The following is an 18,561-nucleotide window of genomic DNA, read 5'->3' as shown; positions in this document are numbered from 1 at the left end:
CCTTCAACCTTATTGTTAAGATGAGGACCATTCATATTGTATTGAGTCTAGCCATTGAACACGAATGGATATTAAGCCAGCTAGATGTCAAAAATGTCTTTTTGCATGAGAACCTAAAAGAAGAAGTTTATATGGAACAACCCACTGGATATGCAGAACAAGATGCCAATCAGTATGTAGGAAAGTTAAAAAGAGCACTCTATGGATTGAAGCATGCTTCTCGGTCTTGGTTCGAGAGTTTTTCGCTGGAGATACAGAAGCATGGTTTCTCTCGGTCTCTTCTAGATCACTCATTATTCATCTACAAGGAACGAAATGTCACCACTCTTCTATTGATATACGTAGATGACATCATTATCATAGGAAACTATAGAGACCATATTGAGGAAGTAAAGAAGTTATTAAATCAGAGATTCAAAATGAAAGATCTGGGAGATCTGAGCTATTTTCTTGGGGTGGAGGTTGATAAGACGTGCGATGCACTTACTCTTACTCAATACAAATACACGATGGATATTCTTAATAGGACATGCACGAAAGATTGTAAGCCATTTGCAATTCCAAGCATCATTCATCAGAAACTGAGTTATGAAGAAGGGGACTTATATGAGGATCCCACTAGGTATCGTAGCATAGTTGGCATGCTGCAATACCTGGCTTTTACTAGACTTGACATAGTGTATTCGGTTAATCAGGTATCCCAATTTATGCATGAACCTTATATACCGCACATGGAGGCAGTTAAGCAGATACTACGGTATCTAAAGGGGACGGTTAGTGTACAGGAAAAGTGAATCAAATCAAGATGCACATGAAATTATTATTTACGTTGATGCTGATTGGGCGGGTGATCCAGATGAACGACGATCAGTGTCTGGTTATTGTGGTTTTATTGGATCGAACATGATCTCTTAGAGTAGTAGAAAGCAAAAGGCTATTGCTAGGTCAAGTACAGAGGCTGAATATAGGTCGATGGCTGCTGCTACTGCTGAGGCTACATGGATAAGACATCTCCTAACAGAAATGGGAGAACCAATTGCACGATCACTACTGTTGTGTAACAATAAAAGTGCCATTAACATGTCTTTTAATCTCATTTATCATAGTCGAGCAAAGCATATTGAGATAGACCAACATTTTGTTAGGAAGAAGGTTGAAGAAAAGGAGATTGAACCTGCTTTTGTGCGAACTGAAGAGCAAGTTGCGGATATATTCACCAAAGGTCTGACAAAGGACAAATTCTGGATGCCAAAAGGCAAGTTGTTCATGGTCCAAGACCATATACAACTTGAGGGAGGCTGAAAAGAAGTCGTTATTGGGTCTTGGACCCAAGTCGGGTCTGCGTAGTACCAGACCCGACTTCTGTACTGAATCTGATTTTTGTACCAGATCGGATCAGGATCCAAATGTAAAATGTTGTATTTCTCTTTCTTATTAGAGGGTATTTTTGTATCCTAAAATTCGGTATTAGTTCAATACTTATAACCTAATACTATGAAAAACATGCTGATACATTCAGACGTGAAATCCTGCAACCCTTTTCTTCCTATATTGTGTTTCTTTTTTCTTGCGCAGGTGAACGTGGAAGTCATCGTGTTTAACACTGTGTCAAGCTGAAGACCTAGGATCAAATCCCACTGGCACATGGGGGCTGTTGTTGCTTTAACATGGTTGGGGCACGTAAGGCTGGGTGGTCGTGAACTCAACCTAGAGTTTTACCTCGCAGGGAGGCGGGCTCATTAAGTGACCCAGTTCTCGGTGAGGGTGACTTCTAGGAGTGGCAATCGGGTTGGGTTGGCGGGTCGTGTCGGCGGGTCAACATACCTCAAACCCGACCCGTTTATTAAATGGGTAGGCTGTGGCAAACACGAACCCGACCCATTTATTAAACGGGTAACCCGACACGACACTGTTAACCCGTTTAATAAACGGGTCGGGTCGGGTAAACGGGTTGGCGGGTCGGGTTCGGGTAAATGGGTTGACCCGCCCGCCTAACCCATTTATTAAACGGGTCAGCCGGGTTGGCGGGTTGGCATACCCCTAACACGAACCCGACCCGTTTAATAAATGGGTTAGGCAGGTCAACCCGTTTACGACACGAACCCGTTTAAGCCAAACCCGAACCCGCCTAAGAAGCGGGTTGGCGGGTCGTGTCAGATTTTGCCGCCCCTAGTTCCTTCGTCATAATATATATATATATATATATATATATATATATATATATATATATATATATATATATATATATATATATATATGTTCTGTAACCGGTTAACATTACACATTATTATGAATAACATAACATTATGTGCCAGACTGTTGGAATGCATGAGTCGATGTCTCTGGCTACTGATAGTATAATAGATTTGTCTACCAATCTAGGTGCACAATGGATAAGGGGATGACTTGTGTGGAAGTATCACACAGACATCAATCATGATACCCACCCATCATCTATATAAAGGAGGACCTCTTCCAACAACATAGGCAACATATCATGTTGGATGTGGAAGAAAAAGAAAAAAGAAATAAGTGGCAAAGGGAACATACCTTTTTGTATGTGTAACTCTGCAGATCAACAAATATTTCACCACATGAATCCCTACAATCAACTGTATAAAATGCAACCCTCTTCTGTCTCTTGCGGCACTTAAGATTGATCTCTTTCTGTACACAGACCAGGATATGGCAATGAAAATAGTCAAGCAAGTCAAACTAGTTCAATGCCAATATGAAAAAGTTTCCTAGAAATCATATAATTAGGCATTGGGAGGTGCACCTCATACAACTAAGCATTTCGGACGAGCATTTTGAAGGGAAGTAGGTGAGCGAGGCTAGGTAATAAATTACAAGGCCCAATTAAAACTGACTAGCAAAAAAATAACTAGAGAAACAATATGGTTACTTTCACCTCACAGTTATTTATTATGCCATTAAAGTCCAGTCCAAAAGTTTTTGTATAAAGAAAATGCTGATCTCATAAACAGCATCCTTGAGCTCTGGAAATCTACAGAATGATATATAAATACAAATTTTGCAGGTAATCATGAGAAACAAAATTGTATATATCTGGCCATCTTTTTAGTGTTTGTAAGTAGAGATATTTCTTGCCAAACAAACCAAAAGTATGTGAAATAGTCAATAATAAAAGATTGATGCAGCTGTGATTCAAGCTTGTCTTATATGTAAATGAAGAAAACGAATGTTACATACTTTGATATTGAGAGAGCATTGACCGATAACAACAGCATCAAACTTATCAAAAAAACAATCATTACAGCCTGATAAACTACCTGCAAACAAAAAAACAGAAGATATTATTGTTAAAATGTAAAAAATGTAATATATATATATATATATTAATATATATATATATATATATTTTTCTATTTTTCCTTTTTGTTTTCTTTATTTTTATGCATCAAGTTCATGTTGAACTAGATGCATAATCTAGTCAAGTTCTAGTTAGAACTTGACTAGGATCTAGCCGTTGGACTAGAGTCCAACGACTCCTTTTTGGGAGAGCTCTTCTTCTCCTCTTGTATAAATAGGGGTGAACCCCCTCATGTATTGTATTCAATGTTTTTTAAGCATTTTTGTTATTAATAAAGATTTATTATTTCATTGTTGTGTTTTTTCTTTTATACCCTTTTATGGGTTTTGCTTAAAGTGTCTTTATAGACATTCTTTTGGTGGATTAAGTGCTTTTGTGGAAGTCCACAATTTTATTACATGGTATTAGAGCCATGGAGATCTTAGATCTTGAAAAGCTTCTGCCTCGTTTTTCGTGACTCAATTGCAAAAGGTGTTTCATCACCTTGTTTTTGGGTCAAGAAGATTCGTTTAAAGAAATGAGGCTATTGAAGAAACTTTTGCTACAAAAATTTGTATTATCCATTATCTCTCTTATACTCTTATTTCTTCTTTTCTCTTTCTCTTTTCTTATCTATTCCTTTCTCACTCTTGTAAAAGATGGATGACAATGATAAGATCACCATCATACCCATCAAGTTAAATGATACTAATTATGTAATGTGAGCTTCGATTATGAAGTATCACATTTGGAGAAAAAAGTTATCGGGTATAGTGGATGGTTCTGATTCGGAACCTAAACTATCTCTCAACAAAAATAGAGGGTGATAAAGAAGTTCCTCTAGCGGAAGAGGAGAAGAGCAAGGCGTTAAATAGAAAGAGTGAAAAATAGGACATGCAAAATTTTTGCCATGAATAATTAATAGCATAGACATTAAAAAAAGCTCTATTCTTGCTAAGTTCGTACATGCCGATAAGGCTTGGGGATACCTTAAAGATATTACACATGTGTGCAATTTACAAGACAAAATTCGGACAATGACTCAAAAAGATAAAACCATTCGAGAATATTACAATGAGTTGTCCGAACTTTGGGAAGAATTGACTCTTTTAGAGCCAAAATGATATTGTCCCGAAGACATTGAGCTCCGTAAAAAACAACTTGATATGGAGCATTTTTATCAATTGTAAACGGTTTAAGACCGAAATTCGAGTCGACTAAATCGACTCTTCTTCATCGAGGAAAAGTTCCTTCTATCGTCGATACTATAGAGAAACTATGAAAAAAAACAGAATTAGAAAGAAAAATCCAAAACCAGAAGATGATTCTGTTCTAACTGTGTCTAGACCGGGTAATCATGTACGCTCTTACAGGCCACCTCATTTCAACAGACAGAATGGTGACTTTGACAAGAAAAAAGTCATTTGCCACCATTGTCAGGAACCAGGGCACTATAAGCCTCAGTGTCCTAAACTTAGAGAGCTCAGAGAAAAGAGAGTTGCGACTGTTGGATCAGAACCCAAAGATCAAGATGCACCGGTTTCTATTGCTCAATTAATAGAGATTCTCCAACCTCTTATCAAAAGAGCTTCCTCCTCATTAGAAGCCTCAATTAGATCAGTGGTTTCATCCTTTTTCAATCTAGGTAACTTTCCTTGGCTTCTTGACTCTTGTGCTTCTTTTCATATGACCCTAAACAAAATTTTTTACAGGATGGAACCTTTGAAAGAGTCCATAAAACTAAGAAAATTTTTATTCCAGAAGTTAGATATATTCCTAAGCTAAATTTAAATCTTTTATTTGTTTCTCAAATATCTAATTATGGATGTAATGTCTCATTTTCTTCTCATGGTTATTGGGTACGGATCGCAAGTCAGGAAAGCTGATTGGGAAAGGCCATAGAGAAGGACTTTATTACATGGATTTTTTGGAATTGCTTAAGAATGATTTCTGTTATAATATTCAGAAAATATAGTTGGATTTGTGACACAAAAGACTTGGTTATCCTCATATGACAAAAATCCAATATTTTCCGAGTTTAGAAAAATTTTATAATTATGAGAATTTCACTTATAAAGATTGTATTTTTAGCAAAATGAAAAAATTACCATTTCATGACAGAACCTTTATTTCTTTCAGACCACTTGAACTAGTACATTCGGATGTTTGGGGTCCTGCACCAATTGTTTCAAAAGGAAGATTTGCATATTATGTCATCTTTGTCGATGATTTTTCTAGACATACTTGGATTTATTTTCTTAAACATAAATCTGAAGTCTTTTCATACTTTCAAATATTTCATAACATGGTTAAAAACAAGTTTCAAAATGATATTTTCATTTTTCGCACGGATTAAGGAGGAGAATTTATGTCCAAAGAATTCAAAGATTACCTCAATTTACATGACATTACACACCATAACAAAATGAACTGGCTGAACGTAAACATCAACACATTATGAAAACAACTAGGACATTATTAATAGCAAACCAAGTTCCAAAGGATTTTTGGGCAGATGCTACCCTAACTGCAACGTATCTGATTAATCGAATGTCATATTCTTCTTTAAAAAATATAACTCCAATTGAAAAACTTGTGAATCTTTCTCCAGACTACTCTAGATTGAGAGTGTTTGGATGCAAGTGCTTTGTTTTCACTGACAAAAATGACAAACTCTCTCCTCGTGCGATTATCTGTGCCTTTTAAGGATATGCTGATAATAAAAAAAGTTATAGGTGTTTTGATTTTCAAAATAAAAAATTGTATGTATCAAGAAATGTTTCTTTCTTAGAAAAAGAGAGCTTCTTTGATTTTGAAAAACCTAAGGAAGTCAATGAATACTCCTTTCTAATAGATCCAACATAAAAATCTAATCTTGAATGTAACTTTGACAATTATCAAAGTACTATTGATGTTGAACACAATGATAACAATGAAGAGCAAATTCATAGGGATGTTAGTTTACAATATTCAAGACGAAGAGAGTCAAACCTTCCAATGTGCACTTGAAAAATATTTTGAAGTACCAACCAGAAGGTCATCTCGAGTCTCGAGGCCTCCTGAAAAATTTGTCGTACAAATCCTTTTCACCCACATATAGTATAGTTATTACATTAATACACTCACATGAGGAACCATCATCGTACTCTCAAGCCAAAAATCATGTAGAATGGGTAGAAGCCATGAGAAATGAGTTAGATGCACTTAAAAAGGCTTCTACTTGGACTATTCAAGATCTTCCTTTAGGTAAGAAACCTATACGTTGTCGATGGGTTTACAAAGTTAAAACCAAGAGTGATGGGACTCTTGAGAGATATAAAGCTCGATTAGTGGCCAAAGATTATACCCAAGAATATGGCATCAATTATGAAAAAACCTTTGCCCCAGTTGCTCGTATGACTACTGTTAGAACCTTAATTGCCTTGGCTTCCATTAGAAAATGGCTCATATTTCAGATGCATGTCAAAAATGCATTTCTGAATTAAAATCTAGTTGAAGAAGTGTACATGGAAGCCCCACCTGGTATTACTATTTCCAAGGGTAAAGTCCTTCATTTAAAAAAAAACTCTTTATGGCCTTAAACAAGTACCAAAAACTTGGTATGATAGGTTTAGTTATGTAATGCTTGATATTGGTTTTCAACCAATGTCACACGGACTCGGCTCCAACTTCGACTTACCCGCGTCGACACGTACCGACACAGGTGTGGCTCGAACTCGGTCAACCCGACCCTAGGTGTCATTTTGGTCCATTTTTTGGATTTTTTTTTAATTTTCTGGGCTACAGAATTTTAAAAAAAAATCTTGGGAGGGGGGGGGCTGCCCCCCTATAACCCCTCGCCAAGAGCGGCCCCTCCTGGACCCCCGCCCGCTGACCGCGCAGCGGGACCCGTGCCGGGGGGAACCCCCCCCCCCCTCCTGTAAGGAAAAAAACCCTGAATCCGGCTTCACAACTCATCACCTGTCCCCTAATGGGCACAACTTTGACCGAGTCTTTTATATATATATATATATATATATATATATATATATATATATATATATATATATATATATATATATATATATATATATATATATATATATATATATATATATATAGCCGAGTCCCCGTGTCCACAATTTTTGAAATTGCGCCGCACCCGTGTCGCACCCGCACCCATGTGACATAGTTTTCAACCCTGCTTGACTGACACTGCTTTATTTATTAAGAATTCTGATGCAGGGATTATAGTTCTCTACGTAGATGACATTATCATCACCGAAGGCGATAAACAGGGAGTTGCAAATATCAAAACTCTTCTTAAAACTCACTTTGAAATAACTGACTTAGGTTTTTTAAGATATTTTTTAGGAATTAAAGTTGTTTATTCCCCTCGTGGGTATTTAATATCTCAATCTAAATTTGCCTTTGATATTGTTTTCAGAACGGATGATAAGAAAATTGACTCCAAAAGTTGTCATTGTTAAAATGAGAATTGATGATGAAGAGCTTCTTGATGATCCCACTCCTTACAGACAACTTATCGAAGCACTTTCCTATCTTTCCATTACTAAGCCAGATATAACATACGTTGTACACACAGTTAGTCAGTTTTAGCATGCTCCTACTTTTGTACACATGGGAGCAGTTTTGCATATTATTAGATACTTAAAGACCTCTCTCTCACGAGGCCTCTTTTTGTTTGCATTATTGTCATTAGATTTAATTCCCTACACTGATGCTGGTTGGTAAGGTGATCCTAATAATAGGCACTCAATCACAGGTTTTTGTGTTTTCCTAGGTGAGTCCTTAATTTTGTTGAAGTACAAAAAGTAACAGAAGGCCTCTCTTTCCTTCACCAAAGTTGAATATAGAGTCACGACGACCACTAGAATGGTAGTTGTTTGGTAAAGGCAATTGCTAGCTCACATGGGAACTAAAGCAACACAAGCTTCAAGAATCTGCTCTGACAACAAGAGTGAGATCTACATTGCAAGCAACCGAACATTTCATGAGCGCACCAAACATATTGAGATGGATTGTCACTATGTTAGAGAGAAATTTTTGCATGGAACTATTAATCTGTCGTATGTTACATCAGAGTATCAATTAGCAGACTTCTTCACCAAGCCTCTCGCTGCTCCCAGATTTCACTTCCTCTTAGACAAACTTTCGCTCATTGTACCGTAAGTTTGAGGGGGGAATGTTAAAATATAAAAAATGTAATATATATAATAATAATATTATTATATATATATATATATTTTTTTTCTATTTTTCTTTATTTTTTCTTTTTGTTTTCTTTATTTTTATGCATCTAGTTCACGTTGAACTAGATATATAATCTAGTCAAGTTCTTCCTTTTATACCCTTTTATGGGTTTTGCTTAAAGTGTCTTTATAGACATTCTTTTGGTGGATTCAAGTGCTTTTGTGGAAGACCACCATTTCATTACAATCATTGCAGTGTTGAGCTCAAAATACAATAGAAATAAATATTTAATTAAAAATTAGTTTGTTCAACATGCAAAGAAATATGACACAGGGAACAACAAGAATTGCCAATGAGACAACAACATCAAAGAATGCAAATAGCATGAACATTTGAAAAAATGAAATCAACAAAAGAATTTGTTATTATCTATCACGAACAATAGGTTACTGGTGATTTTTCAAGGACTAATATTATTTCCCTGCAACCTACTTTGTACAATTGTGTCTAGAGTCTGTTTTGCTTTGGTTGAGTCTTGATGTAAAGTGTCGAGTCACTTGTAACTTTCTCCGGGCCACCCATGTACTTTGGTTCAGGTAGATAAATACCTTGAAGAGTCAGCCAATAGATCTGAACTCTAATGAGCCCTCAGGCAAAGTTGTGAATGAATGCAAAGGTGAAAAACTTTCTTTTGTTCACCCTCGTTGTGATTGCTTTCGAGTGATTGCGATTTGTCTCCCTCTCTATTCTCTCTCTCTCCCTTGCACTCTCAATTATCAAAGCTTTTGCAACAGCAAGCGAATGATCGGAAGGCTTGCGTCCGTAAGGGAGGATCGTCGTGCCACGCTGGCCTATTGAAGAAGTAGGCCCGTGACAAGTAATACTAAAGCATGTTTTCAAGCTAGGGAAGGGACTCAGGAGTCAGTGTCGAGAGACACACCAACAAGCCGCGATTTATGAGCAAAACATCGTGGCACCCCGATACAACTTGCAAAGCACCAAAAGAAAGGCAGTTGCCGAAGTCGAGGAGATAGGTTCACCTCAGGGCCATGAGCAGATGGTCGCGACCGTCAACAAACTGGTGGTTGATGTGACTTCGCATGAGGAAGCAATTTCACACGCAGTAGAGTCGTTCAGAGGACTGGACAATGAGATGACTAGCCTGCGAGAGCAGGTAAACTTGCTGATGGGACAGGTTACTTCGCTGACTACAACAGTGACCGCCCTCCCTGTAAACTGAAGTTGAGGAGCTTCAGTTGAAGAACTGCACTCTGCAACGGACAATTACCCTCAATGGCGGAAGTGGCGATATGCCATTAAAGATAGATGTGTTGAGGCTAGCTAAATTCAATGGTTCCAAGGATAACAAGGCCATAAAAAACTTTTTATTCTAGGTGGAAGAGTACTTTGACATTCAAAATATATCGGCCGAAGACCTCAGGGTGAATGCGATAACAACACTACTTAACGGAGATGCTATAGCCTGGTGGAGACGGAAACGTAGAGACATGAAAAGAGGTCACTGCGTGATTGATACCTTTGAAGCCTTTAAAATTGAGCTATGAAACTACTTTATACCAAAAAATGTACAATGCCAAGCTTATCGGATGATGGCAGAACTCAAGCACACTGGAGCCTTGATAGACTACATTAAGATGTTCCAGAAGCTCATGTCAGACGTACCTAGTATGCCGGATGAAGACAGACTCAACTGGTTTATTGTGGGACTACAACCTTGGGCACAATCTGAAGTAGAAATGAGCAATCTTGAGACTTTAGAAGATGCGTATGTGACGGTCGAGCGACTAGTGGATACACAGCGCAAGTCCTTCACTCCATTAACTAAGGCTGAAAAGAAGTCGAACCACGGAAGCAAGGAGGATCGACGCGACAATAAAAGTGAGGTGTCGACCCAACACCATTCTGACAAGAGACAGAATTATAGAAAGCACAACAATAACAGCAACAAAAGGCCGATTGTGACTTGTTGGTTTTGTGGCAATAGACATATTGTTAGGCGATGTCCAAAACGCCTCGTGAGGGACGACGTGCAGGCCAATGCAGTGCAAGCAGAGAATAGTGACGTCGAGGTCGTACAACCAAAGATGAGGGTCATACAGACGATAACGCAGTTAGAAGCTACGCAGCCAAGAGCATGCCGATTAGCAAAGAACTCATGTATCTCGAAGTCATTGCGAATAGGAAGTCTACTACGACAATGGTAGACTCCAGGGCCACGCATCACTTTGTCTCACGGAAAAAAGCAGAGCGGTTGGGCTTGAAGCCTGGGCCAAAGCAGAGGACCATCAAGCCAGTGAACTCTGAGGCCAAGCAAATCCTTGGTGAAGCAAGGGATATGGCTATCCAAATTGGGAGTTGGGCCGACAAAGCCAACTTCTTAGTGGTGTCCCTAGACGACTTCCGAATGATTTTAGGCATGGAGTTTTTTCGCAGCTAGAATGTGATGATGCCGAAGTTTAACTCGATAACAATCATGGACCCAAACTTTTTACACTCGGTGTAGTGCTTTACTCTTAGAGGTAAATCTTAAATGTTATCTACTATGCAATTGAAGAAGGGTGTCAAGCGTGGAGATCGAGCATTCCTAGTCGCCATGTGCACCGAAGAAGAGAAGGTGGAAGCAGCAGTGTCGTCGACCCTTGCCCTACTATTAGCTGAGTTTCGGGGAAAGATGCCCCCAGAATTGTCGAAGCGTCTGCCGTCGAGATGCGAGGTCGACCACAAGTTAGAGTTTACCTTCGGAGCAAAGCCCCCTACCATGGTCCCTTATCGCATGGGGCCAACTGAATTGAAGGAACTGCGCAGGCAGCTTGACGAGATGTTGGAGGCAAGCATTATTCATCCTTCTAAAGCACCCTTTAGCGCCCCAGTACTTTCCAAGGTGAAGCATGATGGTTCCAAACGGCTATGTGTAGACTTCCGTGCGTTGAACAAAGTCACGGTGAAAAATAAGTACATGTTGCCACTGATAGCAGACTTGTTCGACCAACTAGGCAGTGTCCGTGTCTTTTCAAAACAAGATCCGCGATCAGGTAACTGACAAGTAAGGATTGCTGACGATAATGAGCCCAAGACGACTTGTGTCACTCGCTATGGTGCCTATGAATTCCTAGTGATGCCATTCGGGTTGACTAATACTCCGGCCACATTCACGACGTTGATGAACAAGATCTTCTACCCTTAGACAAATTCGTGACAGTCTATCTCGACGATATCGTGATCTACAGCAGCAGCATGGAGGAATATGTCGGGCACTGATGACCTTTATGTCAAGAGAGAGAAGTGTCTCTTCGGCCAGGAAGAGATCAGCTTCCTTGGCCACGTCGTGGGGCGTGGTTTGCTGCGCATGGACGGGCAAAAGATAAGAGTCATCCAGGAATGGAATTCACCGACCAAAGTGCCAGAATTGCAGTCATTCCTTGACTTGGCCAATTATTATCAGCGATTCATCAAAGGCTACTCTCTCATTGTTGCGCCTTCGACGACTTGAAGAAGGCCCTGGTGAGGGAACCAATGTTGCGATTGTCAGACCACTCCAGACTCTTTGATGTTCACACAGACGCCTCACACTTCGCCACCGAGGGAGTTATTATGCAGGAGGGTCATTTAATTGCTTATGAGAGTCGGAAGCTAAAGGATGCGAAAAGGCACAATACTGTGTCCGAGTGTGAAATGACGGCTATCGTGCACTATCTCAGGACCTAGCAACACTATCTTCTGGGTGCCCAGTTTGTCGTCAAGATGGACAACGTCGCCACGAGCTATTTCAAGACACAGAAGAAGCTAACACCCAAGCAAGCTCGATGGCAAATGTTTCTAGTTGAGTTTGACTTCGCTTTGAAGTATAAGGTGGGAAAGACCAACGTTGTTGTTGACGCCCTGAGTCTCAAGGCAGAACTAGCGGTTGTGCGGGCAGAGCCTTCCGAAGTTCACTTGGAGGGCACACTGTTGAACCGCATCCGCGAAGGAATGCAGCAGGACACAACAGCGCAACACCTTGTTTATATGACACATGCGGGAAAGACTCGGCAATTCTGGCTACGGAACAACCTCTTCGTGACTGGAGGGGGATGCGTCTTCATGCCGCGGTGAGGAAGCCTTCGTCGCGAATTGCTTAAGGAGTGCCATGATATTTTATGATCAAGTCATCCAGGTCAAAAGCAAACCTTAGCACTCCTTGAGCGTGGTTACAATTGGCTGCAAATGAGAGATGATGTGGAGGGGTATGTGCGAACGTGCCTCGTCTGCTAGTAGGACAAATGAACCAAACAAAAGACTGTCAGCCTCCTTGAGCCTCTACCTATCCCAGAACATCCTTGGAAAAGCATTTTCATGGACTTCATTGTTAGCTTGTCGAAGGTAAATGGCTTCAACTCCATCCTCGTGGTGGTGGACCGTTTCTCTAAATATGTCACCTTCATCCCAGCTTTCAAAGAGTGCCCTACAGAGAAGACAACGGAGCTGTTCGTAAAGCATATGGTGAAGCACTGGGGTGTACCAAGAAGCATTGTGAGTGATCGCAATGCTCGCTTCATGGGCAAATTATGGCGTGAAGTGTTTCAGCTACTCGACTCAGATCTGCTATTTTCAACAAGTTTTCACCCACAGACTGATGGGCAGACGGAACACATCAACGGAATATTGGAGCAATACCTCGGGCACTTTTTTAGCGCCAATCAGAAGGACTGGGTAAAACTCTTGGACGTGACACAATTCTGCTACAATCTTTAGAAGAGTGAGTCTTCAAGCCATAGCCCGTTCGAAATAGCCACGGGATAGTAGCCGCTGACCCCGCATACTCTAGCCGCGCAGGAGAAGGGAATGCCATCATTTGCCTATCAATTTGTTCGAGATTGGTATGAGTAGACCGAGCTGGCGAAGGTGTTTCTACATAAAGCGGCCAAGAGGATGAAGAAGTAGGCGGACAAACATTGACGTCCTGCTGGGTTCTATGTTTGGGACCAGGTGTTGGTGAAACTCTACCCAAACCGCACAAGCATCTTCGACTGATCAGGAAGTATGAGAGACCATTCACCATCACCAAGAAAGTGGGCAACCTAACATACAAGCTGGACCTGCCCCCAAACTTCAAGGTGCACCCGGTGTTTCACGTGTGCAACCTGAAACCGTTCTATGCGGACGAGGGAGATCCAGAACGTAGCGTGCCACAACGCGCTCCTATCCTGCAGAGGGCCTCGGCAGCACAACGAGCCGAGAAGCGTCTCAGAAAGATCTTTCGCCACAAGGTCAACTACTTGGGTGAAGCAAAGAAGTATCTGGTGCAATAGGAGGAGACAACAAAGCCGACGTGAGAGCCAGCGTTCCAGATAAAGAGCAGCTATTCGGCTGAAGTCAGGGCCTAACACGAAACAGATGGCGCCGAGGGTGGCGCATGATTTGACCGAGTCTTATTATTGTTATATATATATATATATATATATATATATATATATATATATATATTTAAAAATATATACATATAGCCATGTCCCCGTGTCCAAAATTTTTGAAATTACTCTGCACCCGTGTCGCACCCGTACCCGCACCCACACCCATGTGACATAGGTTTTGCTTTGGTTGAGTCTTGATGTAAAGTGTCAAGTTACTTGTAACTTTCTTTGGGCCACCCATATACTTTGGTTCAGGTTGATAAATACCCTGAAGGGTCAGCCCGTAGATCTGAATTGTAATGAGCCCTCGAGCAAAATTGTGAATGAATGCAAATGCGAAGAGCTTTCTTTTGTTCACCCTCATTGTGATTGCTTTCAAGTGATTGCGAGTTCTCTCCCTCTCTATTCACTCCCTCTCTATTCTCTCGCTCCCTTGCACTCTCAGTTATCAAAGCTTCCGCAACGGCAAGCGAGTGATCAGAAGGCTTGTGGTGGTAAGGGAGGACCGTCGCGCCACGCTGGCCTATTAAAGAAGTAGGCCCGTGACAAATACACTGTAATGTATAAAGAATGTGTCTGTTATCCAATGACCACACTTAGTTTTAAAACAAACAATAATTATAACTCTTGTATGTTATATTCTCAAGGACCAGCAGAAGACAGATCAATCGTTGGAAAATGACCACCAACTTATTATATAGGGGGAAAAGCAGTTCTTATGCCTTCCAATGTCTAACCAAATGACTCACCTTTTTCAACTGAAACACAGACCATTGGATTAAAATCTAGCAATGAATCACAACAAACTTCAGCAATAGACCTTCCTTTGAACTTGTCTTCATCAGGAGGGATCAAAAAGTTCACTAAGAGGTCTTTTCCAGATACCAGGCGATCGTCTATCAAAGTCAAACTGCCGATTCCAGCCAAAACAACATTCTTACAGAACTGTAGAAGAGATAATCAAATATAATGAGTATTATGGCCATGAATTTAATGTTTGAGAAACTCAAGATTCAAATAGCTGTATACAATATTCATCCAAAAAATAAAAGGAGACAAAAAAAATCAGCACATGGTTCAAAGCAACATTAAAAACCATAAAGACATAAAGAACGCCCCAGTAGCAGGATTTATTTGGAACTAGAACACAGAATCCTCTAAATTGTTATTCTTTTACCATTTGGGATCGACCTTGGTATAATTCAGAAGATTAGAGTTACTGTAGAACAAGAAAATTCATTATCCCACACAAAATATGTAAAAGCTAGCTAACTGCCCCATAGACTATGTTTAACCATCAATGAATCATGCATTAATGTTTTTTTTTTTCAAAAGACACTAAATCACATGTTGATATTAAAATGCATTACATTATAATTGATATGATTATCGTTATTATTATTATTATTATTATTGCTATTATGATGATGATGTAAGGCACATCCCATATAATGACAAAAGAGAACCATTCCCAATTGGATTGTTAATTATGGCATGCAAAAGCCAAAATTCAGGTGCTTAAGCAGGTTGTTTTCCTACTGAAAACAAAGAAGGAATACATGCAAAATATTATAGTTCGGTGGTAAAAGAAAAGGAGAAACAAGGTATGAGAGAGAGCACCATCCAAGGAAACCTCTAGTTGTCTCAATGTGTCCCATTGATGAGAAATGTAAAAAACACTCCAGTCCATATTACACTGACCCAGTGCGACAAACATCAGCAATATTTTGAAAAAATCATGGGAAATTACCTGGGCATTTTTTCAGTAAATATTGGCAGTTTTTTTCTTTGTATAAATTAATTAAAATTTGGTTTTTATTTTTAATTCAAATTTTGCCATTTTTTGGTAAAAAAAAGAAACATGCCAAAATTTACCCTACAAAACAGTTTGTCAATATGCTTCCACCTTTCTAAGCTAATCTCCGCCATTCACAGAAGCATATCCCTGATGATTCTTTCAAATACATCGACCAACACCTAAGAAACAGTATTGTGCCTCCAAATACTCTTCGATTCTCTCTTCCCCTCATAGTTAGGGTTGTCAACTGGTCGGGTTTGGTTCGGACCCAGGTGGAACCAGACCTGGCCCCGATTTTTGGGTATGGTATTGGGTCCAGACCCGGGTCTGATCGGACCCACCATAAGAGAAACCATACCCGGACCCGATAAGAACTACATGAACTAGACCCTGGCCATACTCTGTAAAATATTATTTTTTATCATTTTACATTGAAAAAACTATGGGTCTTAATCAGAACTCGGGTCGGGCCCAGGTCTGGTATAAATTTTCACAAACTATACTCGGCTCCATGTATTAATCGGACCTTCGGGTCCGGACCCGGGTCTTAATCAGGTCTTCTTATTTATCAACGTACTCGGACCCTATAGGGTTTGGTACGGGTCAGTCCGGGCAAACCCGACCTGTTGACACCCCTACTCATAGGCAGCACCAATTGATTCAGTCTTTCCAAATTCATGAAGCAACAACTTCTCAGGTGAGATTCATAATTACAACTAGTGTACATAGATTTGATTTATGTTAATAATAAATCCCTCATAATAAGAATTCACAGGCACAATCAGGAAAAGAAAAAAGGGGAAGAAAAGATAAATCAACAGAATCAAATTTCATATTGTTCACCAATCCAGTGAAATGCAGTAACAGCTTGGGAACATTTCGAATTGCGAAAAATTCAACGAATGAAACAAATGTTTGAATAAATTGCAAGAACGTTGTACCTCAACAATGGTGCCTGTTATTCCACCAACTAAAATATGAGATTTGCTTAGTCTGAATATTAAAAAAAACAAAGAAAAAAAATCAACAAAACGAATCATTTTCTTCTGTAGCGAAAAAGACCCTAAAAAAAACAAACAAATCGACCGTTCAACACTCTTTCATTAAACAATTAATCTACATGAAGGAAAACATCTCTATCAACAACAAAAAGAAACAAAGTGAATTACAGCAAAACGAAATACAGTACCTCCTCTGCGCATCCGCGCCCCATATACGTATTTGGCGGTCATATAACGCCGTCTCCTGCTCAGTTAACTCCTCCCCGTTCATCTCTCTCTGCAAATCGATCGAAACGCGTCGAAAACATAAGCGAGAATCCAGGAAACTCGTCAATTGATCCCATTTCCCATCTCGTTGATTCACCCAATTACCAAATTTTCAAAAGAGGATAAAAAAAAACGCAACGTCCAATAGGACGATCACTGGTTCAATCCAACAACCACCCTCCAACAGAAGACGCAGCCAAAACCCTAACCCTCGGTCTCTAAGAAAACCCTAAACGTGGGAAAAAAACACGATTCCCGCCAAATTAGAACGTGAAAGAGATCAAGAAAAGACACGAAAATCCGTAAAAACTCGTAGCAATTTCAACGAGGTTACCGTTTGGTTGGAGCCGCGGGAAGGGATCGGAACTCAAAAGTTTTCCGTGAGACGCCCGCTTTCTCTCTTCTCGCTCAAACCTTTTATCTTGAGATGGTGGCGTTTTCGTAAATATTTTTTGAGCGCCAATGTCTACATGAAAATACGAGAATGCCCTCAGTGCGAGTTAGAACGGGATTCAACGACTCGTACAGGGTTTTGATGAATCGATTGGGTCGGACTTGTATTCTTTACCCGACCCAACCTGAATCACTAGGTGACACCTCTTAGTCGGTTACGGTTTGGACCTACCCATTTTGGTGGAGTTCCAACCCGTTGACAACCCTATTCACAATTCACCGCATACCCGACGGTTCTAGTCTTCATACCCTTCTCATCAATTCCATCAAATACTAAGCGTGCAATATTGAGGTCGACTCATTTAAGCTCGGCTCGATCTAGTTCAAAAAAATAAAAATAAATGTGCTGAGATTGAACAAGGGTTTAAACACGGTAATAGTAAATGAGTTGAGCTTGAAAAACCGATAAAACTAGGATAAGCTTGGTAAGCCCGATTAAGCTAAACTCACATAGGTATATAAAGAAACTAGATTATATATATGTATTGTTTTTTTTCATAATATGGTTATAAAAAAGTCATATTTTAATGGGTAAGTTGTTGGTCTTTTTTTGGAATTGGCATGTGTTCAAATCTTGTTGTCTTTTCCTTTTTCAAAAGGGCTTTTGACACTGTTTTTAAAAACTTTATAAAGATTTTAAATTAAAGGTATTCAGCTTAAGCCGAGGCAAGCTTTAAACATCCAAAATTTCTTATCAAGCCTAGCCATCCTAACCTCAGCCCGTGTGCATCCCTATCCCCAACATAGCCCACTTAGATTCCGCCACAGAGAGATATTACAGCGATGAGAATGACGATGGACGGCAATGGAGAAGTGGAAGAGGAGAGGGGTAGATGAGCTTGGGTGGTGAGGGGTGGGTCCGATAAACCAGGTTAGGGTGACGAAAAATCAAACCCACGGCCTACATAATCGTCTGACTCGGAATAAGGGGATCAAGAATCGGCCTGACCGAGTCTAAGTTTAAGCTTGGTTTGGCTAAAATTATTCCTGTATTTTCTTCAAAAGTAGAGGGGTACTCTTGACATAAAAGCATAGGGATATATCCGCCAATTCCCAAAAAGAGGTCCCCAAACCCCTGCCCGCCATTTTCATCTCCCGAAGCTATAAATACCCTGAGACGAAAAA

The 18,561-nt window shown here is 39.9% G+C and overlaps 1 protein-coding gene across 3 annotated transcripts in view; it reads right to left on the bottom strand.

The window, feature by feature from the left end:
- LOC149840507 (SUMO-activating enzyme subunit 1B-1-like) overlaps positions 1-17,375 on the bottom strand; it is a 32,376-nt gene extending 15,001 nt beyond the window's left edge. The window contains exons 1-6 of one of the 3 annotated variants that reach the window (XM_090004460.1): positions 17,318-17,375; positions 16,905-16,993; positions 16,657-16,708; positions 14,667-14,862; positions 3,214-3,293; positions 2,551-2,667 (exon numbers count right to left, since the gene is read on the bottom strand). In XM_090004460.1, the coding sequence (XP_089860586.1) occupies positions 2,551-2,667; positions 3,214-3,293; positions 14,667-14,862; positions 16,657-16,708; positions 16,905-16,987 (528 nt within the window). In that variant the 5' untranslated portion in view covers positions 16,988-16,993; positions 17,318-17,375. Of the gene's footprint in view, positions 1-2,550; positions 2,668-3,213; positions 3,294-14,666; positions 14,863-16,656; positions 16,709-16,904; positions 17,009-17,317 lie in introns of those variants that run through there. The other 2 variants (XM_090004461.1, XM_090004462.1) reach the window with 2 other exon arrangements.
- Between the last annotated feature and the right edge of the window lie 1,186 nt (positions 17,376-18,561).

This window comes from Nuphar pumila, chromosome 4 (genome assembly GCF_984573655.1).
Source record: "Nuphar pumila chromosome 4, dmNupPumi1.hap1.1, whole genome shotgun sequence".
In the NCBI taxonomy this organism is placed as follows: Eukaryota; Viridiplantae; Streptophyta; class Magnoliopsida; order Nymphaeales; family Nymphaeaceae; genus Nuphar; species Nuphar pumila.
The sequence above is the reverse complement of the archived record's forward strand: the minus strand, read 5'-3'. Positions and strand labels throughout refer to the sequence as shown.